This window comes from Vanrija albida (genome assembly GCF_041260175.1).
Source record: "Vanrija albida strain AlHP1 chromosome Unknown contig_6, whole genome shotgun sequence".
In the NCBI taxonomy this organism is placed as follows: domain Eukaryota; kingdom Fungi; phylum Basidiomycota; class Tremellomycetes; order Trichosporonales; family Trichosporonaceae; genus Vanrija; species Vanrija albida.
The window spans coordinates 800061-827182 of NW_027191425.1; the positions used below are offsets into that span (position 1 = coordinate 800061).

General features: G+C 62.4%; 6 protein-coding genes across 6 annotated transcripts; 3 read left to right on the forward strand and 3 right to left on the reverse strand.

The window, feature by feature from the left end:
* Positions 1–296: 296 nt before the first annotated feature.
* Positions 297–2563, forward strand: sif3 (Sad1-interacting factor 3; the record flags this gene model as incomplete). The annotated part of the gene is made up of 6 exons (XM_069356100.1): positions 297–953; positions 992–1810; positions 1846–1891; positions 1926–2159; positions 2206–2330; positions 2366–2563. 6 exons carry the CDS (start codon positions 297–299, stop codon positions 2561–2563), a joined length of 2079 nt encoding a protein of 692 aa, XP_069205941.1.
* A 587-nt stretch (positions 2564–3150) lies between these two features.
* On the forward strand, positions 3151–3881 carry Q8F55_007681 (uncharacterized protein; the record flags this gene model as incomplete). The annotated part of the gene is made up of 4 exons (XM_069356101.1): positions 3151–3349; positions 3488–3600; positions 3649–3749; positions 3785–3881. The coding sequence occupies 4 exons, from the start codon at positions 3151–3153 to the stop codon at positions 3879–3881; spliced, it is 510 nt and encodes a 169-aa protein (XP_069205942.1).
* A 447-nt stretch (positions 3882–4328) lies between these two features.
* ALA1 (Alanine--tRNA ligase) lies at positions 4329–7375 on the reverse strand (the record flags this gene model as incomplete). The annotated part of the gene is made up of 4 exons (XM_069356102.1): positions 4329–6857; positions 6895–6977; positions 7013–7130; positions 7178–7375. 4 exons carry the CDS (start codon positions 7373–7375, stop codon positions 4329–4331), a joined length of 2928 nt encoding a protein of 975 aa, XP_069205943.1.
* A 1997-nt stretch (positions 7376–9372) lies between these two features.
* rga1 (Rho-type GTPase activating protein Rga1) lies at positions 9373–14045 on the forward strand (the record flags this gene model as incomplete). Its single annotated transcript, XM_069356103.1, has 7 exons — positions 9373–10239; positions 10280–10433; positions 10486–10578; positions 10616–11173; positions 11209–12147; positions 12184–13599; positions 13642–14045. The coding sequence occupies 7 exons, from the start codon at positions 9373–9375 to the stop codon at positions 14043–14045; spliced, it is 4431 nt and encodes a 1476-aa protein (XP_069205944.1).
* A 1446-nt stretch (positions 14046–15491) lies between these two features.
* On the reverse strand, positions 15492–19195 carry IME2 (Serine/threonine protein kinase; the record flags this gene model as incomplete). The annotated part of the gene is made up of 6 exons (XM_069356104.1): positions 15492–15565; positions 15634–15691; positions 15739–15835; positions 16225–18818; positions 18853–19082; positions 19120–19195. The coding sequence occupies 6 exons, from the start codon at positions 19193–19195 to the stop codon at positions 15492–15494; spliced, it is 3129 nt and encodes a 1042-aa protein (XP_069205945.1).
* A 4369-nt stretch (positions 19196–23564) lies between these two features.
* Q8F55_007685 (uncharacterized protein) lies at positions 23565–26512 on the reverse strand (the record flags this gene model as incomplete). The annotated part of the gene is made up of 6 exons (XM_069356105.1): positions 23565–23716; positions 24170–24268; positions 24518–24569; positions 26388–26404; positions 26456–26470; positions 26506–26512. 6 exons carry the CDS (start codon positions 26510–26512, stop codon positions 23565–23567), a joined length of 342 nt encoding a protein of 113 aa, XP_069205946.1.
* Between the last annotated feature and the right edge of the window lie 610 nt (positions 26513–27122).

Below are 27122 nucleotides of genomic sequence, written 5' to 3' on the forward strand. Positions count from 1 at the left end.
CGCGCGCCTGGCAAGCTGGCTGCTGGGCACGCAACGGCACAGCGACCCACGTCGCACGCACGCCCAGGGTCAAACGGCGACCACCACCACCCCAGGGCCAGGGCGGGGGTCCCATTTATATGGGAGGGTCATTCAAAGGGGCCGGCCGAATGACGACAGCCACGTGGTACCACGTGGCACTACCCCTCCATTCAGCCAAGCCTTCCTCCCTCCCGCCCGCCGCAACACTTCATCGCCGCCTTCTCCTCACTCGTTCCGTTCCCTCCTTTCTCGTCCAGACCATCTCTCGCCACACCATGTCGAGGCCAAATCAAGGCCAAGGCCGCCCACTCGGCGCATCAAAACCAAAATCAAAGGCCCTCTCCAACGCCGTGCCCTCAAATGCCGCAAGACGCAGCGCCGGCACCGTCCCAGGCCTCGCCCGTGCCGCATCACAACTGCGCCAGCTCGGCTCGTCGCCGGGCCACAGCTCGTCGCTCGCGTCCATCCCGGCCCACTTGCGCAACCTCTCCGCACCGAGGATTCCCTCGCCGCTGGGAAAGGGCACGCCCGCGCGCAACATCAAGCTCAGCCTGCCGGCGCGCACGTCCAAAACGACAGAGAAGCACGTTTTCCTGCCTGAAGACCCGCAGCTCGCGCCGCTGCCCCGCACCGCGAGCGATATCAACCTCTCGCTTGCGCGCTCTGGAAGACCCCGCAGCTACTCGGGTGGCTCGGCCGGCGGCCCACCTTCGTCGAGCCTGCGGGCGTCCCAGAGCTACACCACGCCACTCGGCCAGGACGAACGCTCCGACGCCGAGAAGATGACAAAACGAGAGCGCGAGGAGAACAGCCTCCCTCGCCTGACGGCATACAGCACGGCGGATGGCTATCGCCTCCGCCTGTTGCAGGCGTTCTTGAAGCGCGAGCACGGCGTTGGCGTTGTGCGCGTGTTTGACGACTGCATTTACGCGGTGGGTAATCCGATTGGCGGCTGGCGCTAATGCCTCAGGTGTACAACCTCCCCTTGCTTCCGGGGTATGGTGCGGCAACGCGCATTCGTTCGTCGCCTGCCGTCAAATCGCCTGGCGGTGTGTCGGCGCTCGAACGCATGACACAGGCCGAAGACCTGGGCTACAACGACGAGTACTTCCCGGTTCAGGATGAAGACGCGCCGGATGGGGAGGACTATCGCGCGCCGCATGACCCGTCAGAGTACATTCTGAGCCACTCGCCTCCCACCCAGTCGCAAATTCTGGAGCCGGGAATGGAGGACACGTTCGAGCGGGCCGAGGAGCACACAAATGAGGAGCACCCGCATCACCCGGAGGACCATGACGGCCCGATCATTGTTGACCATGGCGACGGCCCCCACTTTGACCGCGAAGGACCCCAGCTGCTTGAGCAGCAGGAGGAGCTCGAGGAGCAGCATCGCGAGGAGCAGCAGCGCGAGCAGGAGGTCGAGGCCGAGCAGCACCACACTCGCCATGTCCACGTGCCCGGTACGCACATGTCAAGCACCCACCCCGGCTACCTGGAACACGTGCCCTCATCGGCGCTGACACCGTCAGAACTGGAGGACCCGCGTGGAGAGCAGCAGGCTGTCTCACGTTCGCAGCGGAAGCGGTATCCTTCTCCCCCGAGGCGCCGCCGCAAGTCGTACTCGTCGCAGAATGTCGCCGAGGCGGTCTTCTTCAGCTACGGCGTGAGCGTTTTCTTTGGCTTCACGGCGGGAGAGGAGCGCACGATCATGTCGGACTGTGAGGCTGCAGGAGCGTGGCAGCACGGCCAGGCAGAGGACGACTGGGAGGTGGAGGAGTTCCACTATGTCGTGCGTGACGTGGTGTAGGTGTCGCTGACGCCCAGTACGACTCGGATGCCGAGTCGCCGCGAATCTACAACGACATGTTCAGTGAGTCGGCTTTGTTTGGCAGCGCTAACCTCAGCCTTCAAATCCCGCTCGCATCTGTTCAAGCTGTCGCTCGCGCACGCGATTGCTCAGTCGACCAAGCTGTCGTTCTACGAGTCGGTGATGCAGGAGTCGCTGGCCCTCACGTCGTCGTTCCCGAAGGAGCTCGCTGTGACGGGCCACCTGCAGATGAACCGCATCGACGCGCTGAAGATGACGGGGAGACTGTTCAGGCTGCGCATGGACGTGAACCTGATTGGCGGTATATTGGGTAAGTTGAAGCGCTGCTCGCGCTGGTGTGCGCAACTGACCCGCAGACACGCCCGAGCTGTTCTGGTCCGAGGCGTCGCTGAACCCGCTGTACGAGGCCATCTACCAGTACCTCGAGATTGGCCCGCGCGTGCAGGTGCTCAACGATCGGTTGAGTGTTGTGGGTGACTTGGTAAGTGGTGGAGGTGAGGTGGGCGCTGACGGCAGCTCGAAATCATCCACGAGTACATTGACCAGCGGGCGATGCACCGCATCACGTGGATCATTATCTGGTTGATTTTGATCGCGTGTATCGTGCAGGTCGGTGAGGTTGTGGCGCGGTTGGTGTTCCACGGCATCGAGGCGGGGGCGGTGAAGTCGTTGTTTGTGGTGCGCGCGACGCGCGCGGCGCTGGGTGTGGCCTGAGCGGCCGAGCCGAGCGCGCAGCGCGAGGCGAGGCGGCGCGGCGTCGACCACGGACCGGCGTGCTGGCGTGCCCTCGACCTGCCTTGCCTTAGATATCCATGTTGTATGCAAGTGCGAATGGCGGCGAGAGGCGGCGCGAGCGACGCTGGCGGCGACTGAGGGCGCCACACATTGAGGTGATGGGTCGATGATGCCACAAGGTCTGCGAGGCACGTTCGGCTAGCGGCCGCGATGATGCCGATGATGCATGGGGGGGAGCGGCGCGGGGCGTGCACGCGGCGCACGGACAAGCGAAGCGGAGCCCGAGGCCGACCGTCGCGAGGGAGTCGCCCGTCGCCGCGTGTTGCCGAGCATCATGCAGGCATGACGGCGACCGCCCCACTGACGTCAGTGGGTCGCGTGTGGCGGAAAGTCAGGCGGAAGCGCACGGACGGCCCCTGAGGCCGGCCGGCCTGAATCTGACGAAAAAAGTCCCTCCCTTGGCACGGGTAGGTCAACAACAGGCGCAAGTCAGCCGATCGCGCGTATAAATGCCTTTGGGGCTGGGTGGCCAGATCAGCCTCCCCACCCTCCCCAACTCTAGCAACATGAACGAGCGCGCCATCCGTATCGTCCACACGATCCTCTTCGTCCTCCTCTTCATCATCGGCATCGTGTCGGTCGGTGTTAGTGGGTTCCTGGTGGGAGAGTACAACAAGAACGGGTACCCCAAGATCCACACCGCGGCGTTCCGCGACCGGCTGAGGATCACGCTTACCGCGAGCGTGTGGACGGTGGTTTGGACGCGTGAGTACGCTGCCGAGCGCCGCAGGCGCGAGGCGGGTTATGTTGTCGCCGGCCTCGTCCCTCGTCTCTCGACGATGGGGCGAGACGAGGCGCGACGCGACGAGGAGCCCCCGCCCAGCCCGCTGACGCTACCTGCAGTTTTCCTCGGCATCGGCTTCCAGGTCGCGGGCCACAAGCCGCTCTTCGGCATCCTGACGCACCTGGTCCCCATTGCCATCGCGTTTATTCTCTTCATCATCGGCGCGGGCTCTGTACGTCGCCGCCTCCCTCACCGCTGCGCTCGCTAACGCTCGCGCCAGCTCACAGGCCTGCTCGAGAAGATCGACTGCGGCAAGGTCGGCGACGACGTCGCGCGCTGCACGCTCAACAAGAGCGCCATGGGCGTCGCTTGGGCCGAGACGTAAGCAGCTTGACTTGGCACCCACTAACCCCCAGCATCGTCCTCTTCGTCACGCTCGTCTTCATCATCGCCATCGCGTTCAAGGCGCGCGCGTGGGGCGGCGTCCACCGCAACTCGCTCTATGTCGACTAGGCTGGCTCGACGCCCCGACACACGACGCACTGGTGAGACATGATGTGGCCAGTGGCCTGGCCAGTCCCCTACATAGTATAATTCGTCTGAGATGCCACTGTGCCAGCTACGCGATTCTACTCATCCCTTGCCCCGAGGCACAGCCATGCCTACTCACCTCAGGCATAACCCTCACTGGCTCGCGCCTCGCTTACACCGCCGACACACCAGCTCCGATGGAAGTGGCGCCGAACAAGCTCCGTCGTTCGTCGCAAGTCCGACTCGGCGTCGCACCTCCTCGAGGCACTCGGCACCCATCACGCAATCCCCCCCTCTCCCTCCCCCCGCGCCCCCCTCGCCACACTACACACTGCATGCCAATGTCACATCTAGCTCGATCGGATACCGGGCGACCACTCGTCGCCGGTCGCTGGCCCTCGCCCTGCACATTGCTACCTACCACCCGCCCTACGCCTCAACCTTCTCCTTGTACACCTTCAGCGCAGTGGCAATCGCCTCCTGCACCTTGTCCGTGTTGAGGCCAACACCCGTCGCGCTCTCGTCCTTGCCGCCGCCCTTGCCGCCAATCACCTGCGACACGTCCGCCAGCCACTGCTTGGCGTTGAGCACCTTGCGGTCAAGCACCTCCTTGGGCAGGTAGTTGACGTGCGCAACCTTGCCAGTCTCGGGGTCCGTGCTGAAGACGTAGACGGCCTTGCCGAGCGCCTTGCCGGTCGTGGGGCCCGCAGTCAGAGTCTTGGCGTTGCCTCCGACGTCAAACTCGCCGGCGAACACGTTGGCGTTGGGGTTCTTCTCAAAGTACTGCTTGATGCCGTCCGAGATGATCTTCTGGTCGGCCGCAGTCTGCGCCTTGGCCGCAGCCGCAATCTCGGCAGTAATCTTGTTGAAGCGCTCGTTGAGCTTGTGCTTGGTGAGGAGCGAGATGCCGCTCTTGCCGAGCTCTCCGGGGAAGGGCTTGAGCGCAGCCTCCTTCTCCTTGCCCTCGAGGCCAGCAATGCGCTCGAGCCTCTTCTCAAACTCGGCGCCCTTGCGCTGGACATCGTGCGCGTCCTTGCCAGTGACCGCGACGATACGGCGGATGCCCTTGGCGATCGACGACTCCTCAATGACGACGAGCTCCTTGATCTCGTCCGTCTTCTGCACGTGGGTGCCACCGCAGAACTCGATCGACGTCTCGGCCCACTTGGTGTTCTCAATGTCCTTCTCAATCTCCTCAAGGGGGTAGAGGAGCGACACAACACGGACGGGGTCGGGGTAGCGCTCGCCGAAGACGGCGCGGAGGCCGGGGATCTTCATGGCAGTGCTGAGGGGCAGCTCCTTGGAGTAGACCGGGGCGGCCTTCTTGATCCACTGGTTGGAAATGTCCTCAACCTTGGCAAGCTCAGTCGGGGGGATGGCCTTGTTGTACGAGAAGTCGAAGCGGAGACGGTTCTCGGCAACGAGCGAGCCCTTCTGGTCGATGCTGTCACCGAGAACCTCGCGGAGGGCGTAGTTGAGAATGTGAGTGCCGGTGTGGTTGTTGCGGATAGGCCAGCGGCGCAGCTCGTCGTACGAGGCGATGACGGCGTCGTCAACCTTGAACTCGCCCTCGGCGAGCTGGCCGACGTGAAGCACGTAACCGTTGAAGACCTGGACGTCCTCGACCTTGAACTCGGCCTGGCCGTCAATGGTGATGGAGCCAGTGTCGTACTCCTGGCCACCAGACTCGGCGTAGAAGTTGGTCTTGTCGAGGAGGATGCCGAACGACTCGCCGGCGGGGACCTCGGCAGTCGAGTTGAGGAACTTGCTCTGGTGGTAGATGGCCTTGACCTTGGCGTCGACGTCGCCCTTGCCGTACTTGAACGAGTCGTCCGTCTTGGGAACCGCATCGTTGGCCTCGAGGGCACCGAGGTCGTGGACGTCGAGCTTGACACCGGCAGCGGCGCCCTTCTTACCTCCAGCCTTGGAGGCCTCGAGGGACTCGAGGCGGGCCTTCTCGAACGCCTCCTGGTCGATCTTGAGGCCGCGCTCCTCAGCCATGATCTCGGTCAGGTCGACGGGGAAGCCGTAGGTGTCGTACAGGCGCCAGGTGTCCTTGCCCTGGAGAGTCTTCTCGGGGGTCGCGAGAGCAGCGTCGGCGTACTTGTTGAAGAGCACCTCGCCGCGCTTGAGCGTACGGGCGAACGACTGCTCCTCCTCGTTGAGGATCTCCTTGACCTCGTCGACCTTCTTGGTGACCTCAGGGAAGATGTCACCGAGAGACTCCACGACAGTGTCAACAAGCGATGAGAAGAAGGTGCCGGTGGGGGCGTTGAGCTTGCTGTTCGCGTAGCGGACACCACGGCGGAGGATGCGGCGGAGAACGTAGCCACGGCCGTCCTTGTCCGGAACACCGCCGTCGCTGATGGCGATGGTGAGCGTGCGGATGTGGTCCGCAATGACACGGTAGGCGGTGTCGATCTCTCCGACGTCCTCGGCGCCGAGCTTGCCAGAGTAGGGGCGGGCGCCAGTGAGCTCCTGGATCTTGGCAAAGATGGGCGTGAAGCAGTCGGTGTCGTAGTTGGAGCGAACGTTGTGCAGAACCGAGACCAGACGCTCGAAGCCCATACCCGTGTCGACGTGCTTGGCAGGGAGGGAGCGGAGGCTGCCGTCGTTCTCGCGGTTGAACTGGATGAAAACGTTGTTCCAGATCTCGAGAACGTCCGGGTCGTCGGCGTTGACGAGCTCGGCCGCGTTGCGGCCGCCGATACGGTCAAAGTGGATCTCCGAGCAGGGTCCGCAGGGGCCGGTGGCACCCATCTCCCAGAAGTTGTCCTTGGCGTTACCGGGCAGGATGTGGTCGAGGGGAACACCAATGTCGGCCCAGATCTGCTTCGCCTCAAGGTCGGGCTCGAGGCCCTGCGCAGCGTCGCCCTCAAAGTAGGTGACGTAGAGGCGGTCCTTCGGGAGGCCGTAGACGCGGGTCAAAAGGTCCCAGGCCATGGTGATGGCGCCCTTCTGTTCCGAGTTAGCGATGCCGACTCCACACACGTACCTTGAAGTAGTTGCCGAACGACCAGTTGCCCAGCATCTCGAAGAACGTGTGGTGGTAGGAATCCTTTCCGACGTCGTCGAGGTCTAGAGTCAGCACACCACCAGCTTCTCTCGCTCACCATTGTGCTTTCCACCGGCGCGGATACACTTTTGCGAGTTGACCGCGCGGACGAGCTTTGAGAGGTCCGACTTGGGGTCGGCAGTGCCGAGGAACAGCGGCTTGTACTGGTTCATGCCCTACAGCTTGTGAGCAACACATCTCTAGGTCGCCGGATCATACGCACCGCATTGGCGAACAGAAGCGTGTCATCGTCGAAAGGGATGACACCGGAGGAAGCCCAGAAGGTGTGGCCAAACTCGGGCTGCTCAACAAAGTAGTTGATGAACGTGGTGCGGACCTTGGATGCCGGCCAGTCCTCGGGCGCGGGCCAGCGAGCGGGAGCCGTGGTGGGGACAGTCGGCGCGGCGTTGGCGGCAGACATGTTGCCGGTGGAGATGAAGTTGCGATGAAAGGAAGATTGTGCGCGCAAAGGCCACAGAGAAGATGTCGTCGGACGGAGGCGACGGGCTAGGAGCATTCACCCGTTTTGGGGAGCTACCACTTTCTGGGTGTGAGGGGGGGAAGAGAAGGAGGAGGGGGGTTGAGTTGGAAAGGTAGAGAGGAACAAGGAAGGAGTTAACCACCGGGCTGGTGGCAGCAGCCGCGGCGGCGGCGGCGCGAGTGGTCTACGAGCTCTTGCGAGTAGAAACGACTCGGTGTCATAAAGTCACGTGATTCGAGAGTGGATTTCCGTTACGAGACGAGAGTCGAGGTTGGTTTGGTGAAGGGATGGAGAGAAAAGCAACGTTGGAAAGCGACAAACTGCAGGGCTTTATAGTATGAGAAAGTGTGAAGGAGGGGCGAGTGGGAGAGAGACGAATTGTCGAGTCGACATGCATCGGAGAGAGAGAGTGTGTGTGTGTTTGTCGACAGAAGGGCGTTGATCCACACAACCACCGCCGCCACCACACACACACGACCACGCACCGACCCCCGCCTGCCGCCGCCACCCACACTGGCTGTCGGTCAATTTGGTGCCGTAGCTCCCACCGTCACCACTCTGGCCAGGCAGTTTGCGCCAGAGTGGTGCGTATGTGCAGGCAGCAGGGCCGACGCCCTCGCCCACATGGCCCGCATGCCTCATCTCATGCTACATGCCTCATGCCTTGCCCGCTGTCAAGCAGAGCACTCGACTCGCCCAACTCGACTCGATTCCATTGTACCGCCTGGTGGTAATGCAATGGGATTCTCAGAATCGCGGAGGCCTGGTCCACCGATTGCTTGGCTGACTTCGCGTTGTTGACATGTTTTTGCCCTTTGAACAAGGCTAGCGTTTTGTAATGCTCCCGCCGCCGGTCGGTCGATGCAGGCAGTTCCTTAACGGGATGGGTGTCGCAGCGTGGTGCATGCAACAAGGGAGGGGTGTTGACCCGAGTTTGACCTCGGTCGCTGGTGCTTGCTTGCTTGCAGTCCAGGCCAGGCCCTTGTTCGGCTCGCGCGTCGCTGGCTGGTTAGCTGACTGCGCCTGCAGCTTGCATCAACCCCCTCCCTCGCCTGCGTGTTGCCTGTGGGATTGTGCGTGCATGGCTCCTCCGCGCGCTGCGTGCCCTGGTCCATTGCCCCTGCTTTTGCTTCCCGCCGTCCGGACTTGTACCTGGATAAAGATTTGTTTGTTGCTCAGTGGTCGGTCAGTCGTATTAACCAGACGCACAAGTCGACTGGAATATGCATTTGATGGTCTATTTCAACAACAAACAAATGCACAGACAATAGCTAGCTATAGGTGCAAGAGTTGATTCCTCTAATGCGCACGACCCAGGCTGTAATTCGAGCATTACAATCCCCTCTGGCTTGGCTTGTGTCTATTACAAACGGACAGGAGGCTGCACCACACCACTACTTGTTACTAAGTGACCCTCCTACGAACCACACCACACTTACCACCCCACCCACCCACCCCACCTTACACCGCACCACCCACCTCACCACCACCCCCCCTCACCCTCCCCCCCTTTCCCTTTCCTCCGTTCCCCTCACACCCCCAACCAACCCTTGACCTCGTTCCACCTTGCGCCCTCCCTCACTCACTTCGACAGACCTACCACAACATCCATCTCAACCTCAACTCACATTGCGCCAGCAGAGCCTTGACCGCAACCGCTCATTCCTCTGCATCCACGACAGCCGCCCCTCTCAAACGCCCAGTGCATAGTCGACACGACAAGCGGGGTGCTCGGCGCCCACCCCCACATCGGCACCAAGCACAGCCCCAGCACCACCAGACCAGACACGACGACTGCTCCCCCTTCCTCCTCTCTCCTTTAATCATACCCAACTACACCCCGCCCATCGCGCTCCCATCTCATCGGCGCAAGGCGCATCTCACATTCTAGCCCGACTACGAGCGACAACGACCACGACGTCGCGCACCACCGCGCAATGTCCTCGCCCCGGTTCAACGCCGCTCCGCCGCGGCGAGACTCGGCTGGGGTGGTCGGATTAGCAGCCCAAACTGCAAACCTCAACCTCGTGACGCGACAGCCTTCGTCCGACTCGCTAGGCCGACCATCAATGTCCAGAAGGCCATCGGCGGCGTCTAGTGCCCACTCGCAGTCGGCCCAAACCGGCTTCCAGCAACCACACTCGCCGGCGTCCGTGTCCTCGTCCGGCCACCCCTGGGTCACCGCACGCGAAGGCACCGACTCGCACTGGACCAGCAGCCCCCAAGCAACGACCTCTGCGCTACCACCTGCTGGTCCAGCGGCCCCTCAGCCCATCCGGAAAATGTCCAACTTACCCCGCATCTCGATGCCCGAGGACAGTGATGGCGGCAGGAGTGCTCCTCAAGTGTCGAGTCCTCTTGTGTCCCCGGCGCCTCCTTTCATCCAACCCCCAGCACGCTCGGCCTCGTCCCCAGACCCACGCCCAGGTTCAAACAACGCCTCCCCTGTCACATCGCCCATCGAACACAGGCCTGGCGGCCAGTCGTTTGGCGGCCCCTCGGGCGACTACCCTCAACCACAACAGCGTGGGCACACATACCCGAACACCGCCACGACGTCCAGCTCGCACGGAGAGGGAGCCCTTACGCCGCGTCGGTCTGACACGCCGACGTCGATTGGGTCCTCCACACACGGCCCCCAGGCCGGCGCGACTACCGCGTCAACAGCCTCGGGCGGCAAGCCGCAAACAGAAAAGTCGCGATCCGGTTCAGTCACGTACTGCGCCAAGTGTGGCCTTGCTGTGCGCGGCCAGTTTGTGCGCGCCTTGCAGCACGTCTACCATCTTGAGTGTTTCAGGTGTAGAGTAGGTACCAAGGGTGACGACTAGCACTGACCCTCCCCAGGATTGTGACAAGGTCGTTGCGCAAAAGTTCTTCCCTGTCGACGACGGCGAGGGTGGCCAGTACCCCTTATGCGAGCGCGACTACTTTGCCCGTTTAGACTTGATATGCGCAAAGTGCGACCAAGCGTTGCGGTCGAGTTACATCACGGCTTGTGGTGAGTCGGAGTTGACTTTGCTCGTCTGGGTGACTTGGCTCACGCAATACAGGCGAAAAGTACCATGTTGAGCACTTCTCCTGCTCAGTCTGCGACACTGTCTTTGGGCCGGTAGACTCGTACTACGAGCATGGCGGGAAAGTCTGTGCGTACGCTTGTCTCTTGCCGCAACTAACCCCCAGACTGCCATTACCACTACTCGATAAGCTTTGCCAACAAATGCGTCGGCTGCGAGACCGCCATCTTGAAGCAGTTTGTCGAGATCAACCGCAACGGCCGCGACGAATGCTGGCACCCAGAGTGCTACATGATCCACAAGTTTTGGAATGTGCGACTGGCATCCCGCAACTTTACCACACCGGCTACTGCGACCCCAACGCAATCAACCGTCTCTCTCCTCGAAATGAGCTCGGCCGGTGCAGGCGGCTTGCAGCCCATGTCGGCACAAAGTCCCAACGTTGGGTCGACGAGCACGAGCCCTGGCTGGGGAACGGATATGACCGCAGAGGAGCTCAAGGAGCGCCAGATTGCCATGGAACTCAAGGTGTCCCAGATCTGGCTCGTTCTCTCTGGATTTGAGGAGACCTCGGCAGCCTGCATCGGCGAGATGCTCCGCGTTGTCAACGAACGGAGACTACTGGACGTCATCCTCCTTGCAGAGAAGTTCATCCTCCACGTCGAAACACTCTTCGCTGTCATCGACGACATCGAGGCGCAATTCGCCTTGGCTGGTGTCAAAGGTGGGTGCAACTCACGACCACGGCTAACGCCACAGGCATGTCGCACGCTCGCGAAGCCAAGCAGCTCTGTCGCAAGCTGGTCAACTTCTTCTCCATGTTGTCCCAGATTTCCCCCACTGGCGGCCCGATCCCCAACATGCAGGATCTTCTGACCCAGGTCACTCAGCTGGCCCACTACCTCAAGATCTTAATCCGTATTGCCTTGACCGGGGCGATCAAGCTTGATCGCGAGCAAGGCAACCCCAAGGCCTTGATCGACGCCCTCGCGAGGCTCCACTTATTGTCCCTGGACAATGCAGACCCAACGGTGCGCAAGCGTGGTGAACATCCGGAGCCCACCGGCAACATCCCGCCTTGGACGGGCAACGAGACGCCTGAAGAGATGGCGACGAGGAGCTTTGACTCGCTTACACGGCATCCCGACGGCTTTATCCCTAGCACGCGAGGGATCGCGTATGGCTATCGCAGTCTGGCACCCGAGTCGACTGGCGAGACCACCCTACGCGGCCCGCAGGATGACCACTTTGTTCCCAACGACGGCTGCGCGCGCTGCAACGGACCGATCGAGGATGACTGTGTGCGTCAAGGCATGTTCAACCGCTGGCATTCGGCGTGCGTCGAGTGCAAGAACTGCAAGGACAAGGCGAGCAATACGCCAGATGCCGACAAGTTAATCGCTCCACCGCCGACGTCTGGTTTGACAGACGATGAGTCACACGAAGGCGGCTCGACCCACAAAGAGCATGTCTCCAAGCCTCACCGCCGCTCGCCACCACGCGTCGGCGACTTCAGCTACGAGCCTGCCGTGGTCAAGTACTCGCCTCCGGAAACCATCTGGTGCAACCTTCACCGCTCCGCTTCCGCCATCGCTGGCTTTGAGTCTGTGTCAAGACTCGAGCAGTTCGCGTTCCTCCTTCACGTTGCCCTTCGACGGCTCTACCTGCACTTCCGTGAACACCATGGAATTCCAAGCGGTATGTTTGTTGTCAAGGCTGTACTAATCCCGCTAGCCGTCACCTACATCGAGGCAGGCCACGATGTCAAGCGCGTCAAGTCAGTCACGCTCGACAGAAAGCTGTCGTCGACTGCCAGAGTTCCGCAACGGCTCACCGTTGTCGAGAGCCCGTCTGGGCGAATGGCGGACGCGAATGGCCAGGTTGTGCCAGCGCGAGACGCAGCTCCAACACCAACGATTACGACTCCGACGGTCGGCGTCGAGCAGGTTATCCGCCCGCCGTTTGCACGTAACAACACGTCTGTCAGGATCATTTCTGAAACTGCTCCGGTCACTACCCAGCCGTTGGCATCCGAGTCGCAAGATGTCCTCACGCCTCTCAACACGTCGACTCCCCGCCGTGTTCAGGAAGACGATGCAATCACTCTCAGCGACATTCCCATGCTGGCCAAACAATCCATCCACCCACGGTCACCGCACGACAGCACCCCGCTCCTCGCCGAGTTGACCCCCCTCCAAGCCCTCATCCTCCGTCACTTCTCCCTCATCTTGCTGCAAAAGACGGCCGGTCTGTCGGAGCATGCCAACGCAGACGAGATCATCGACCTGCTTGACGCACGGAAGAACCAATGGTGGAACAAATTGTTCAAGAACAACGCGAAGAAGGATCAGAAGAAGAAGGGCATTTTCGGCGTCCCACTCGAGATCCTTGTCGACCGAACAGGCTCAGACTCGCAACAAGGCGCAAACCCCAACGTCACACTCCGCGTTCCCGAGTTCATTGAAGAGATCATCTCGACGATGCGTCAAATGGACATGGCTATTGAAGGCATTTTCCGCAAGAACGGCAACATTCGCAAGCTCCAGCTCATTGCCGAGCAGCTCGATAAGGACTACAGCAGTGTGACCTTGTCCGAAGAAAACCCTGTTCAGCTCGCTGCATTGCTCAAGCGATTCCTGCGTGAGATCCCCGACCCACTCCTTACATTCCGGCTCCACAAGCTGTTCTGCTCGGCGGCGACCCTTCCCTCTCACGAGGAGCGGATTCGATCGCTGCACCTCCTCCTTACCTTGCTACCAAAGGCAAACCGTGACACCCTGGAAGTCTTGTTCGTCTTCCTGCGCTGGGTGGCTAGCTTCTCGTACAAGGACGAGGAAACTGGCAGTCGAATGGACATGGCCAACCTCGCAACGGTCATCACGCCCAGCATCCTCTATGCCAAGGGAGGCAATGCTGCGCGAGACGAAAGCTTCATCGGCATCCAGGCCGTCCAGCAACTGCTCGAGAACCAGGACGAGCTCTACCGTGTCCCCCCCGAGCTCATGTTTGTGCTCCACGAGAACGTGGCCGACATCTTCTCAAAGGAAATCGACCTCCCTCCCAAGGAGATCCACAAGCATTGCGCAAAGTACCTCCAGCACAGAGGGCAGACTACGTTCCAACACCGGCCGTCCGTCGCGGCGGGTATGCGTGAGCTTGATCCGTCGCCACGCCTCAGTGCTTACCGTTCAGACGGCGACCTTTCTGCACGCCCAGAAATGCCTGCCAGCGCCGGTGCGTTACGAGCGGGCGCTACGGCCAGCAATGGATCGCTGCCGACCTCGTGGGGCGCCGGTCCAAGTGGCGCCGGTCCCAGTGGCTCTGGCACGATTGCCATGCCCACGCCGCAGATCAATGGTCAGCCGGCCAGCCCCGGTTTTGTCCCACCTGGACACGCTCCGAGCCCAGGACCACCGCCCAACTGGCGTGGTCCGTTCCAGGGAGCCGCCAGTAACGGCTCGAGACAGTCGTCGCGCGGCTCTGGCCCTCCCTCACCTGGTATCGCGCCCGATGACCGCCGCTCGTTCCAGATGGAGCGCGACCGGTCTCGTGAACGGGCTTGGACGCCGTCCAACCATCCCGACAACCGGCAGTGATCGCATTCTCGTTTTTCTGGTTTCTTTGGCACTCCCGCTTCCTTTGCATCTCCCCCATCTTCAACTGCGCGCATCCCACCACACGCAACATCACACCCGACCTGTTCAATTCAATGCCCACGGACTCTTGGTTGAGCCAATTCCACATGCCCCCAACACCATGCGCGCCTTGTCTTGTTCTATCATCGCCCACACCTCGAGGCATCCGATGTCTGCGCACACAAGCCAGGCGCCGGCCCCATCCTCCATCACAGACTCAAACGGACATGTCTCGGTCGTCGTCACTTGGCCCCGTCCCCTTCTCTGCACGCAGACGCGATCTCGCTCTCGTGCCGGCACGATAAACCCCCTTCTAGCCCCTTCCTTCTCCAACTATCGTCTTGAACGCCTTTGCAACCCCCTTCTCGCATCCGATATCCCTGCCTGCCCCCGCGGCGGTCTGTATCACGTATTGCCGAATCCTGGCCTTGTGCTACCACTAAATGCAATTCGGTTGCAGTGCTGCGTGCAGTGGAGACTGGGCCTGCGTGGGCGTGCTAACCGGCGGTGGGCCCGGCGTCGTACATGGCGCGAGTCGTACATGGGCTGCGAGGGTCGTCGGGTCGTCGGGGTTGTCTCTGCCATGGCCATTCGCCACTGTCGCCTAGTCGCCGCCGGCAACGTGATAGCGAGGGCGAGCGAGTGGCGGCGAGCCGACCACGCGACCTGCACGAGCAAGCACGCTGCCTCACGCGGTGCGTGCCAAGCGCCACAAGTGCAGGCCAAGAAGGCCGCGCTCGTGTGTGCCACGACAACACGGGACGCGAGGAACAAGGAGGGGAGGGGGGCGTATGCAGCGTGCGTGCTCGAGCCGGCCCGGTGATCACGGAGGGGTGTGTGTGCCCTGCCCTGCCCGTACAGTGCCTTTGTTCGGACGGCGACGGCGACGGCGGAGCGGTCGGTGGTCGGGTCGAGACTCGCCTCGTGGCGATCGCACCGCAGCATGGCACACCAGTGCCTTGCCGCAGCGTCGAGTTCGATCAGGCAACCAACACCTCGGCCACCCTCGTGCCGTATGCCGTAACGTTTCGTGCGTCGACCCCGCTGGCCGTGTCGCATGTTGTGTACAAACCCCCCCTGGTAGGCGGCTCGTCGCCGTGGAATGCCCACCCCGCAACGCAACGCACACGGCATCGGAAAACAAGGTTTACTCAATCTCGGCAGTAGGGCCCGGGGTACGCACCCGGCCTGTTTACGTGGCACTTTGTAGTTCCCGATGGATACACTCGCCGCGCGACCAACAGACGACGAAATATACATGCGATGGTGACATCCAGTGCTAACAAATGGGAGAATATGATGGCTGTGGCACAACCGATGCGAGAATGATGGGTGGGGGTGGTTTTTGGTGGTGTGTGCTGTGGCGTTCAGAGTAAGAGTTGAGTGTGTGGTTGGATTGAGCCGAGACTAGGATAGGAGGACAAGGGCACCACCAAGTGGCTCCGATAATCGAGTACAATGCGCTGCTATTGCTGCGGGTGCTGCGGGTGTTGCGGGTGTTGCGGGTGCTGCGGGTGTTGCGGGGGCGGGCCATGCGACCCCGCCATACTGGCAATCGTGGCAAACGGCGGCAAGGTCGTGGGCATCTCTTGCGAGTCCTGAGCAGGCTTGCTCGTGTCAACTTTGGGCTCGGCTAACGCAATAAATCACTCACGACTCGGAACATGGGGTTGATCTGCTCGTAGTGGCCTTCGCCATGGTCGCCAATACTTGGCAGAACCGTCTTGCGGCCGTTCGAACCACGTTTAAGGCTGCCGTGTGGATGAACAGCATATGGCGCCCCGGACCCAAGGCCGAACGGGCCACTGTTGTCGCCAACCATCATCCTGTGGCTGCCTGGATGTTTGTCAAGCCCACCGTCGAGGCTGAGATGTGAAGCTACCGCCAACCCGGCCCGACGGCCCAACGACAGGGAACCCTCTGAAGCCGAGGCAACGGTTGCCTGACGTTGAAGCTGAGAAGCGAGCTGCGACTCGAGCGAGGCGGAAGATCCGTGCGACGGTTGGGTTGGGTGGCGGTACGATGATGGCATGCCCCCACGGCGCGAGCTGCTCTGAACCAAAGGGTCCAGCCAAGGTTGGCTCCCGCGGCGCGATCCTGTGCTGTAGGGAGTCAGCCCAGCACATTGCACAACACTTACTCGCTCTCAATGGTACCAATCGTCAGAGCGCTGCGGCTCTTCATTGAGCCCCGACCAATGCTGCTATGGTCGTCGTCCTCGGTGTGCTTGCGCGCCTTGTTGCGGCCAATATCGTCGTCATAAGCCTTGCTGCTGCCATAGATGGAGCTGGTTTGGCTGCGAACGGACGTAAGTGAGTGGACAGATGCCGAGGCCCTCGGATTTGAGACCCCGACACCGCCGCCATCCACCCAGTCCTCGGTTGTCGAAGCAACTCCAGCTCCAGGTACAATCATTTGCCCACGTTTCGCCAAGACGGCGCGAGATCGCTCCTGCTGCGCGCGTTCAACAGCCTCGCGCTTCGCCCTGGCAAGGTCGCGACCCGAGAGCTCGGGCTCCTTCTTCGCCTTCGGCTTCTTGGGGTCGGCAGACTCCATTCTTTGCAAGGGCGCCATGACACGATCAGCAGGCGAGTTGCCAGACTGGGTGCGCTTTAAAGAAGGGTAGCCAGCCGGCTCGTTCTGCGCCACATTCGGTGAGGATTCGCTTTTGCCGTTGCTGCTAAAGACCGAGCTGATGCCCCACTTCTTCTTCTTTCCAGACGGTGCCAGCTTGCTGACGTGCGCTGGTGCTGAAGAAGCAGAATGAACACTTGGTAAAGACGAGGTAGAGCCTTGAGGTTGCAGCTGTTGGTGGAAAGACGTGGTAGACCCTTGAGGCTGCAATTGCTGCTGGAAAGGCGAGGTCGAGCCATGAGGTTGCAGCGGCTGATGGAAAGACGACGTCGAGCCTTGAGGCTGCAGCGGCTGCTGGAAAGACGACGTTGAGCCTTGAGACTGCAGCGGCTGCTGGAAAGACGAAGTCGAGCCTTGATGTTGCAGTGGCTGTTGGAAAGACGAGGTAGATCCTGGAGGCTGCAGCTGGAAAGACGAGGTAGACCCTTGAGGTTGCAGTTGGAAGGACGACGTCGAGCCTTGAGGTTGCAGTTGGAAGGACGACGTCGAGCCTTGAGGCTGCAGTTGCTGTTGGTGCTGCTGGTGCTCTGGCGGCAGCTGCATGACCATCGGTTGCTGCTGATAAAGTTGTGTACCCGGTTGCTGGGCATACGCCGCGGCCAGTGGGCTCGACGAATACTGCTCGCGAAGACTTGACTGGGATAAGGCAGCGGCATTGGACGGACTGGACACCAAGTACTGATGCGACGAGTTGACATTCGACAACGATTGGCTCGAGTTGTTTGCCGAGACAGGTGTGTTGCCGTAGGTGGACAGTGCCGCCTCGGATGCGCGCCGACTTGCTAGTTCTTCAGCCCATCGTCGCTGCCCGTAGCTGGCCAGATCGTCGGTCGGGAGGTCGAGCTCGCGCAACTGGTGCACGAGGGCCGATGTACCCGCACTGCGAGGTTCAGACGAGTCTCGGCGGTACAAGGCCGGAGGCTGGTTGAGGAAAACGCGCTGCTGTGGCTGCTGCTGTTGCTGAGGCTGTTGTACCAACGGCCCGGACAGCGACTGAGGCTGTGGCGGTAACTGCATTCCTGCGTAGCCGCTGAGTGCACGATGGTCGTGAGGATGAGGCAAGATGCGCATGTCGGCAGTGGGGAAGCTAGGCTCGTGCGATGGTGGCAATTGCCGGGGTTGAAGGTTGAAGTCGACGGGGCGAGGCTGGGGCACTGGCTGTCCCTCGGTAAAGGAAACGCAAGGGATGGAGGGCATACGCAGGAGGTGTGCCCGGGTCTCGTGAAAGTAGGCATGGTCCATGCACTGTGCCGAAGTCATTCGGTGCTTTGGGTTGTACCTGAGCAAGTCTTCGATGCACTCGACTAGGGACCGTGGTGTGTCTTCGGGGAACTGATCACACAGCCTCATTTGCGGCTTGTGATATGGGAACGAAAAGCCGACTTTGAGGGCGAGCTTGACACCAGACTGCCACCGGCCACCACCAATGGGTCGTCCGCGCTCATCGAGACCTGCCTCTCCCACAGGGCTGCCAAGAACCTTGCAGATGCGGAACACCTGGTCAATCTCACTGACCCCGGGGAGAAGGGGCTTGAGGTTGATCATCTCGGCGAGGATGGTGCCGAGGGCCCACATGTCAACTGGGGCGCCGTACTCTTTCGAACGCAGCAAGACCTCCGGGGCACGGTACCATCGTGTCGATACGTACTCGGTGTACGGGGGTTTCGAGTCGATCTCTCGCGCGAGACCAAAGTCTGCGAGCTTGACAATGACCTGTACGTCCTTTTCAAACGCCTCCGGATTGATAGACGGGTATGGAACATCTTCGGGATGCCCCGCCGCTCGCTGGGCATTGAGATGGTTGAGCGCCGGTGTGGAGAGATAGTCGCATAGGCCGGTTGTCGTCACCAGCAGGTTTTCCGGCTTCATGTCTCGGTGAAAGTAGCCATGCTTGTGGACGTGGTGAAGACCTGTAACAATTTGGTGGAAGCAGCTTGCGACTAGGCCAGCGGCCAGTGGCCGGCCCTTGCGGGACTTTGTGAGCTGGTAGAGGTTGCCCTCCATACACTCAAAGACAAAGTAGAGCTCCCGTGACCGCGGCGAGATGAAGGCGTCGTACAGCGGGATGACCGCTGGGTGAGGAGGAATGGTTCGGAGAGACTATTGTCAGTTGGGCTTGGATTGCAGCACTCACGACCAGCTCGCCAAGGCTGCGTGCTTGATGCCAACCACCTTCCCAAACACGCTTCATGCGCTTGAGCGCGACGAGACGCTTCCCTACCCAATCTGGTCGTGCACCAGCACCGACCTGCATGGCCGAGAGGATGATTCCCGGTCTGACAGGCGAATGCCAGTCGCAGAGCCAAACTGTGCCGAACGAGCCGTCTCCTAGAACCTTGAGTTCAGTGTAGGATCGTTCCGAGCCTTGGTGTCAGCGATAGCGCGCGCGACCAACACTTACAAGGATCGTCGACGCCAACGCGGCCGTCCTCATGAACGGGCATGGGGATGCCGTTCTCGCTGGGCCCCCTGCCCATGATCACATCACTGCCGCGACGATCTTGCAGTTGTGGTGCGTGTCCAGAGGAGGGGATGCCAGGCTGATAGCTTGGCGAAGCTACGACACTAGTGCGTCGCGAAATTGATGAAGCGGGACTGGCATTCCACTCCGGAAACAAGCCAGCCGCCTGGGCGTGCGAGTAGGAAATGGCCGATGGGTAGGGTGGGACCACCACTGGCCCACCTGGGGCGGGTGTGAGGGCCTGAGGGGGGGTAGGGAGGTAGCTCGTTGTCGCGGGCGAGACAAAGTCAAAGTCGGTCGGCGAGGGGGAGAGAGCGATCGGTGTGTGCTGGGCCGACTGGTGATGTTGAAACAACGAGGGATGAATTGGGTGTACTGGGTGAGGAGTATGAGCCAGTTGCTGCTGCTGCTGCTGCTGCATGAACTGTTGCTGTTGCTGTTGCTGTTGCTGTTGCTGTTGCTGTTGCTGCTGCTGCTGCTGCTGCTGCTGCTGCTGCTGCTGCTGCTGCTGCAGGAGCTGGGCCTGCTGGACCTGCTGGTGGTGGACATGAGCCAGCGGCGGCGCGTGCGCGTGGGGGTGAGGGTGAGCGTGTGCGTGCTCAGGGGATGAAGTGCTGTGGATCGGGCCAAGGCCGAGCCCGGGAGCGCCGTAGTGCATGTCATCGCCATACGCTGGGATGGGAGCGTGCTGGACCATTGTGGGCAAACTCATGTCGGGTGGTGCGGGTGTCGTTTACTAGCCCCGGGTTGAACGGGGACTACAAGAGGTCGAGAGCGTGTGCAGTGGCGAGCGAACGAACGAACGAGCCGGTCGATCAATCGAAAGCGTTTTGTAAAGGGAGAAGCCTGCAGCTACAGCGGCGGCGACGGCGGCAGGCAACTAGATGCCAGTCGTCGCCGCCGGTTAATCGAACGCGCGTCGAGAGGGGTCGAGAGGGTTCGAGGGGGAAGGGAGAGCAGCAACAATCTGCTCAACGATCGTAGCGCATGATATCGTGACGGCGAGTCGATGACTTGTTGAGCGCGGTGCCGGTGGTCAGCGGCTGGTGGGGGGTTTGTGGGGGAGAGTGGTCACGCGTCGGCCGCTGGTGGGGAGAGAGGGGGGTAGAAGGGGGTTGGGACGGCGGGAAGGGGAGTGGTGTGGTTGGAAGCGCCGCTAGCCGAAGTGGTGGTGGTGGTGTTGGTGGGTGTGCGGTGTTGAGTGTGACGGCGGCGGCGGCGGCGGCGGCGGCGACGGCTGCTGCTGCGATGATGACGACGATGGAGAGAGAGAGTTAGCGAGTGTGTTGTACGGTCGTCGTTGTTGTCGAAAGGTCGACCTTGTTGTGTGGTAGTTTGAAAAGAACCAAGGTGGACAATAAGTCAAAGAGGGGGGGTGTGGGTCGTCGTCGTATTGGGCGTGTTGACAATGATGATGATATGGGTGATCGACGCGCTCCTAGTCGTCGACAAGTTTGCGACTCTTGCGACTACTTTTGTCGTGCAATCGAGGCGAGGCGGCGCAGGCGGCACGAGGCGTATAGCACTTGCACGACACGGCCGTGTTATGCGTCGGTGGGGTTTGTCGAGGCGAAGAGAGAGATTAAGAGGGAGAGAGAGAGAATGGGTGAGTTGAAGAGAGATCCGACTACTAGAGCTAACGAACGGGTCGGTCGGTAGGTAGGTTTGGTTTGGCTGACTGGCTTGCTGGGCCGCGCAAAGCAAGGCAGGCAGACGAGCAGAGCTGAACGGCACGACGACGACCGACGACCTGCACCACCACCAACAACCTTTACAGATTGCGCATCGGTACCTGCACTTGCACCTGGACTGCACCACCATATACCGCGATGGTCGGGTTTACTTAGGCACCACACACTGCCGCCTGCGCCTCCTCCGCCGCCGCCGCCGCTGCCGCCGCTGCGGCTGCCGCTACTCGTCCTCTCCCAGCTAGTCTCTTGGCCCAATGTGTGCTTAATTGAACGGCGTAGAGAGGGGTAATCGTCTCGCCCTCGTCTCGTCCAGGCCTCGGACAGAGTGACCTGATTCTTACTTGGATTGAACCTGACTTTGCGACCTGACCTGACCTGTCCTGACCTGACCTGACCCGGCCCGACCTGACCAGACAGACCGGCGCGGGCTGCGGCGGCGCGGGGGTGGGCACGCACGGCACGAGGGGGGGGGCACCAACCGAGGTGACGGGTGCCGCCGTTCGCTGTTCCTCGTTCTTGCGTCCGTCTACTGCTTGCAACCAAGGCCAAGGCCACGTCGTATGCATGTGCGTGCTGAGAGAAACGCAGTGGCGTGGCCCGCCAGCCCGCCGGGCCACACCTAGCGCCCCGCGTGCGCTACAAGTCTGCGCGATCTGCGCCTCGTTGTACCTCGGCGCAGCCAGCCTCTTTGCTACTTCGGCCCCGGCACAGCGCCGTTACGTCGCTCACAAGGCCGATATGCCCCCACATTGCAAGTGGACGCCGCGCGCTCGCTCTCGCTCGGTCGCCGCCATCGTCGACCCAACAAGAAAAAAAAAAGGAGCAAAAAAGGACCAACGGCTTGCGCCTCGATCGGGTCCTGGCGCTTTTTTTTTTCGACACCGGCGGCGGAGGCGGCGGCGGGGCAGGCCTGACGAGACAAAGAGATTGTCAAGACGAAAATGCGGGCCAACCTTAGCAGAGTGTGGGTGCGCGCGCGTGCGCGCGTTGCTCTTCCTCGCTCGCCCCGCTGGTCCAGTTTACGCATCAGTCCCGTGCCTTGGCGCGGCGGTCCAGTACCAAGTGCCAACTATGCGGCGGCGCCCATGACGCTAGCTAGCTGCTGCCTGGCTGGCTCACGATGTCGCCGCGCCGCGCCGCCGCTGGCGCCGCGTGGACCATAAGCAGCGATCACAGTTCAGGCCGATCTCCGTCGTCGTCGGTCGTCGTGGTCGCCGCTCATCTGGTGCCTCCTGGCCTCCTGATTGCGGCTCGCTCAGGCGACTGATTGCGCCGCGCAGTGCCGTCCTTACGATATGCGGCCCGCCGACGACCACGTTGCACTGCCTGCACTGCCTGCACTGCAGTGCATTGCACACGCGCCCCTGTCCCGCCCCGCCCCGCCCCGCCCCGCTCGCCGCCGAGCACGCACCGACAAACAACGAGGCGGCACGTCGCAATGATGAAATGAGGGGCGCCACCAAAGTTAAAATGTGCTCTAGCGAACAAGTACGCTATGGGCCATCAGTGGGTGGATGCGGGTCGGTCGCTCGCTCGCTGTCCCTGGTTGTGCTTGCTCGTGCTGCTTGGCGCTGCTGCATTGCTAACGAACCCGTCGTCTCGTTGGTCGTGGTACGTCTTCTCCTCGCCGTTCCTCCCTCTTGCCCATCTCCCCCTTGCCCGGCCTCCTCCCCCCTTCTAGGCACACTCGCCTAACCAAACTATGCTTTGGCTTTGCATTTTTACCCACCTCGTTTTTTTTTGCTTCCTTCCTACACCCATCCGGCAAGCAGCCAGACCTACCCCTCTCCCTCTCCCTCCCTCCCCTCTTCGCCCTCTCCCCCATCTCCCCCTCTCCCCCCTCCCCTCCCTCCCCCCGTGCCTCGTCAGTGCCTGCCTGTGGGAAGAGTGCCGACATTGATGCAAATGCTACGCTTGCTAGGCCGTATGGCAATGCGATAACCGACTGTGCCTGTCTTTGTCTGTCCCTTGCCCTAGCCTCGTGCCGTGCCGTGCTGGCGTCCTGCGTCCTGCCAGCCTGGCCACGCAGAGACCGCGACTAACCCAACCCAACCCCCGCCGCGCACAACCATGCACCCATCCGTGCCTCTCGCCTGCGGCCAGCACACCGAGCGAGCCACGCCACGGGCCAAAAGCCGCGGCTGCCATGCCCCTCAGATCTCATGTCTGGTTTGAGATAGGGGATGACCCTGCCAGGGTGAGAGCACCGAGGGCGGCCAACCAGTAAGCCATAGGGACGGTACTGTATGACGCACGCGCAGGCTGCGGCATCTAGTCTTCGTCGCAGTCGTCGTCGTACTGCTCCCCCTTGCCCTCCCTCTCCTTCCCCTCCCCCTCCCAATCCCCCGCGACCCTGGTCGCCCGATTGCGATAATGATGCAAGTGCGAATAGTAGCCCGGCGCGGCCGATTGGCTTCAATCATGAGCCGGTCCTTATCCCGGCCGGCGTGTGTCCTTGTCATTCATTACAATCGACCACATGTTGCATTCATTCGCATTCCCGCGCCGACAACGACGACGACAAAATTGCTCCAGCCTATCCTTCATAGCCATGTACCACGCCGTGCCATGGCTGACGCCGACGAAGAGTTTAACCCGACAACACGGAGATCCCGCCTTGCTCGCATTCTCCGAACGCCGACGCGTCGACTGACACGGGCCTTGGCACAAAGCGTCAATGCGAAAGCCTATTATTCACTTGTTTGGAGGTGGCGGCGGATAGGCGGGCGGGTACGCTGGCTGGTACTGGTATTGCTGCTGTGGCGGCGGCGGCGGGTAGCCCCCAGCGGGCCCGTATGCTCCTGGTGGCTGCGGATCGGGGCCGTCGCCCTGCTTCATCTGCCAGCCTGCAAAGTGCCACCACCGCCATGATCAACAGAAGGGTGGACAGGCAACAAAGAATTGACCAAGTTCCGTGGTAGGACAAGTGCGAAGGGAGCAGTGTACCCCGTCGGAATGCCGTTAGCAGAGTAAAGGAAGTCGTCGTCGTCGAGGTTGTGTCAGGAGTGGCAGCGCGGCAGCAGCCAGCAGCCAAGTGGGCCAGCCAAAAATCCGTCGTGAAGGCAGTTAGCGCCAAAGGTGCAAGGAGATGTTGCGTCAGCATGTTTCGGACGCACGCCGGCCAGACACCTGGCGGAGGACAACAGAGTGCCTTGGGGAGGATGTTGCGCGAGGGGTTGCACCCTGGCGGAAGCAACGGGCGTGGCGTGGCACCCGACACGACCGCCGGCACGGCACGACGATTCCGCACTTCTCCTGCCAACCCATGGCCACCTCGCTCGCCAACATTCCCCACTCACTGCAGATGGAGCAAATCCAGATGCGCTTCTTGGTGAAGGGTATCAGAGGGATCCAAAAGAGCTCGAACCAGGTGCGCGAGGTGGCGCCGACGACGGCGGCTGTAGAAGGTCAGTGACTTGTCGGTCGACGCCGCCGTCGTCATGCCCATCCGCCATCCGCCACACCCCTGGTCACAGGCGGCGCTCCCGCTCGTCGGCGTCGCCCGCTCGGCACTAGTCGCGGAATCTGCTCGCTGGGCGAGAACCTGGGGCTGCAGCTATCCAAAGCTAGGCATAATCTCGGCCCAACCAAGGAGGGTCGACGCGACTTGGCCGACGCGTAGCCCCCGCCAGCTCCACTCAACCCACCATTATTGCACTTTGGGCACATGCGGCCCGGCTCGGGCGCATCTTGGGAAATCTACGACGGCGTCAGTATGCACTCGCTCGACGGCAGCCAAGTTCAGGTTCGCTCAGGTCCGCGGCGGCACTCGCTCGCCTCGCAAACAAGCGAGCGAGCGGGCGAGCTACTAGAGGCACGGCGCGGGCTGTCATCGCCGCGCAATGGCCATCTTCAAACTCGCTCCGATCCGCCCTCCGTTTCAGGTTTCTAGTGGGGTAACCATAGGCCCATCCCTCCGAGTTCTCGATTAATGAATGCAGCGGATGAATCTGCTCCACCGATGCCGTAGCTGGGTGTAACCGACAGGCTAGCAGGAGCGCCATCGCCGCAGCTGCGACACCAGGCACAAGACTGCCGCGGGGGTGGGGGGTGGGGGAGGTGGGTGTTGGCGGAGCGAGCTCGGTCCGGGTTTGGGTGTGGCACTGTCGAGGCGGAACGTAGTGGCGGTGGCAGTGGAGTGCGGTGCAGGACGGCCTCGTGCAGGACGGCGGCGTGCAGGACGGCCTCATGCAGGACGGCGGCGTGCAGGACGACTTCGTGCAGGACGGCTTTGTGCGGGACGGTTTGACCGTTGCCACAGCCGTCAGGTCATCTCCCTGGGCCACTTGGGGGCCAGGCGTCGACGAAGACGTAGAGGGAGTATCACAGGACCGGGGGAGTTCTCTGCAGGGCGCCCGGGCTCGGGCGGTGTAGTCTGGGTGGATCGGAGGCGGGACGAGGAGCGCGAGGGGTGATGGGATCGGAGGCGGGACGAGGAGCGCGAGGGGTGATGATCGTCGGCCAGGGAGGAGACGGAGGGAGTTGCAGGCGGCGGCGGCGGCGGCGAGCAACGAGCCTCCGAGCGGCGCTGTTGTCTCCCAAGCGGCCACGGCACGCCCGTCGGCACGAAGTCGGCCTGACAAGCACGGCCGAGCGCCCAGCCGGAGGCACGCAGTGCCGCAGCCGGAGGCACGATACGGGCGACCAGAGCGCCGCGGCCTGCCTCACTATCGAGCGCGCGAGCACACGGCAGAGCTCCGCCCCCTCGCTGGGGCAACGCCGGCACGTCGGGCGCTGGGCTCGGCCGGGCGGCAATGGCGCGGGGGCGCGGGATGCCGCGCCTCGACTGCCCGCCTCCTGCTCGATCGCTGTCGCTCTGCTGCGTGCGCCGCCCCTGGCCGCATTTCGCCCCGCTCCGAGTGCGCTGGTCGGTCGCTGCATCGGTCCTCGAGGAGTCCTCGCTCGTGCCGTCTCCGAGTGCTGCGCCGACTTCGGCGGCGTCTGCAGTGGCGCCTGCTCCGATTTGGCGCGCTGTCCTCGGTGGGTGCGGCCTGAGGAGTCGGGCGCGACCGGTCGGCCACGAGCATCCGGCGTGCTCGTCGTCGCCGCTGCCCCACTTCGCCGATCCCAGCGGGGAGCGCCCGCCGCGAGCTGGCAGCGGGCGAGCGAGCACGCCTGTGCGCCGTTCAGGCCGAGCTGCGTCCACCGTGGGGCAGATTACCGGCCCCCGCTCCGCTGGCCAAGGTCGAACTCGCCGCCGCGCTGCCGTTGTCGGGTCTCGTTCCTCGCCTCTTCATCGCCGCCTACCCGCTCGCTCGTTCCGTCTCTAGCCTCCCCTCCGGCCTCCGAGGCACCACTCGCCACTCCACCGGCCCCTCCCGCCAGGGCGCAAGGCTCCACCGCCGAGGGCAGCCGCGCCGCACGAGTCGGCGCACCGCCCCGCGCAGCAGTCACTCCACCACCGCGGCCTCGCCCGGCACCAGCGCTACCCCCCGCCGCGCGCCACCTCCCCGGCACCAGCGCGCTGCGCCGCCGCCGCCCACCCAATCCCTCACTGAACTCGGCCGCACAGCTCACCTTTGTGGGAAACCCGACTGCCTTGGTGAGCTCCTCGTCTCGCCCTCGTCGCCTCGCCCCCCACTCACAGATGATCGGAATGCCTGGGGGTCAGCAGCGCGCGTTCGGCGTCACCTACACGCCATGGCGGATGGAGCGTTGTTGCGGTGGGAAGTGAGTGAGTTGTGTGAGTTTGTGTCAGTTGGTCGCCCCCGCCGTCGTCATCGCACTCGGCGCCAAGGCACAAACACGGTGGCAAATTGCGGGGCGGTGGAGGTGGCAGGCGACTGCGCGAGCAGTACACACCCACGCGCCATCGCCGCCCGTCGTCGCCTCGCAGCGATGCAGGCTACGCCGGCACTGGGAGTGAGGAGCGTAGTGTGGGGTGTACTTTTCGGGAGAAGTGGTCCGGCGAGTGGCGAGGGCTGGGATGGGGCTGAGCACTCTCCTCGACGCCCGACCCCCTCCCCCCCCCCCGCGGCCGCCGGCTCATGCACCGCGCCACACATGACCTTCCACGCGCAGATAAGCGCGCCCCCGACCTGCCAATCGCGTCGAGCCATGAAACTGCCGCCACACCCGTGGAGGCAGGTCACCTGGCCCCCCCAGCCCGCCGCGCCACCGCCACTTCGCGCCTCCGCTGCCGCCGCCAGCCGCATGCTTCTCGGCCAGCGCGACGACGACGACGGCGTGCCGCTGCCTGCTCGTGCCGTGCTCTACCGTTCCGTGCTGCCGCCGTGCCGCGGCGCGGGAATG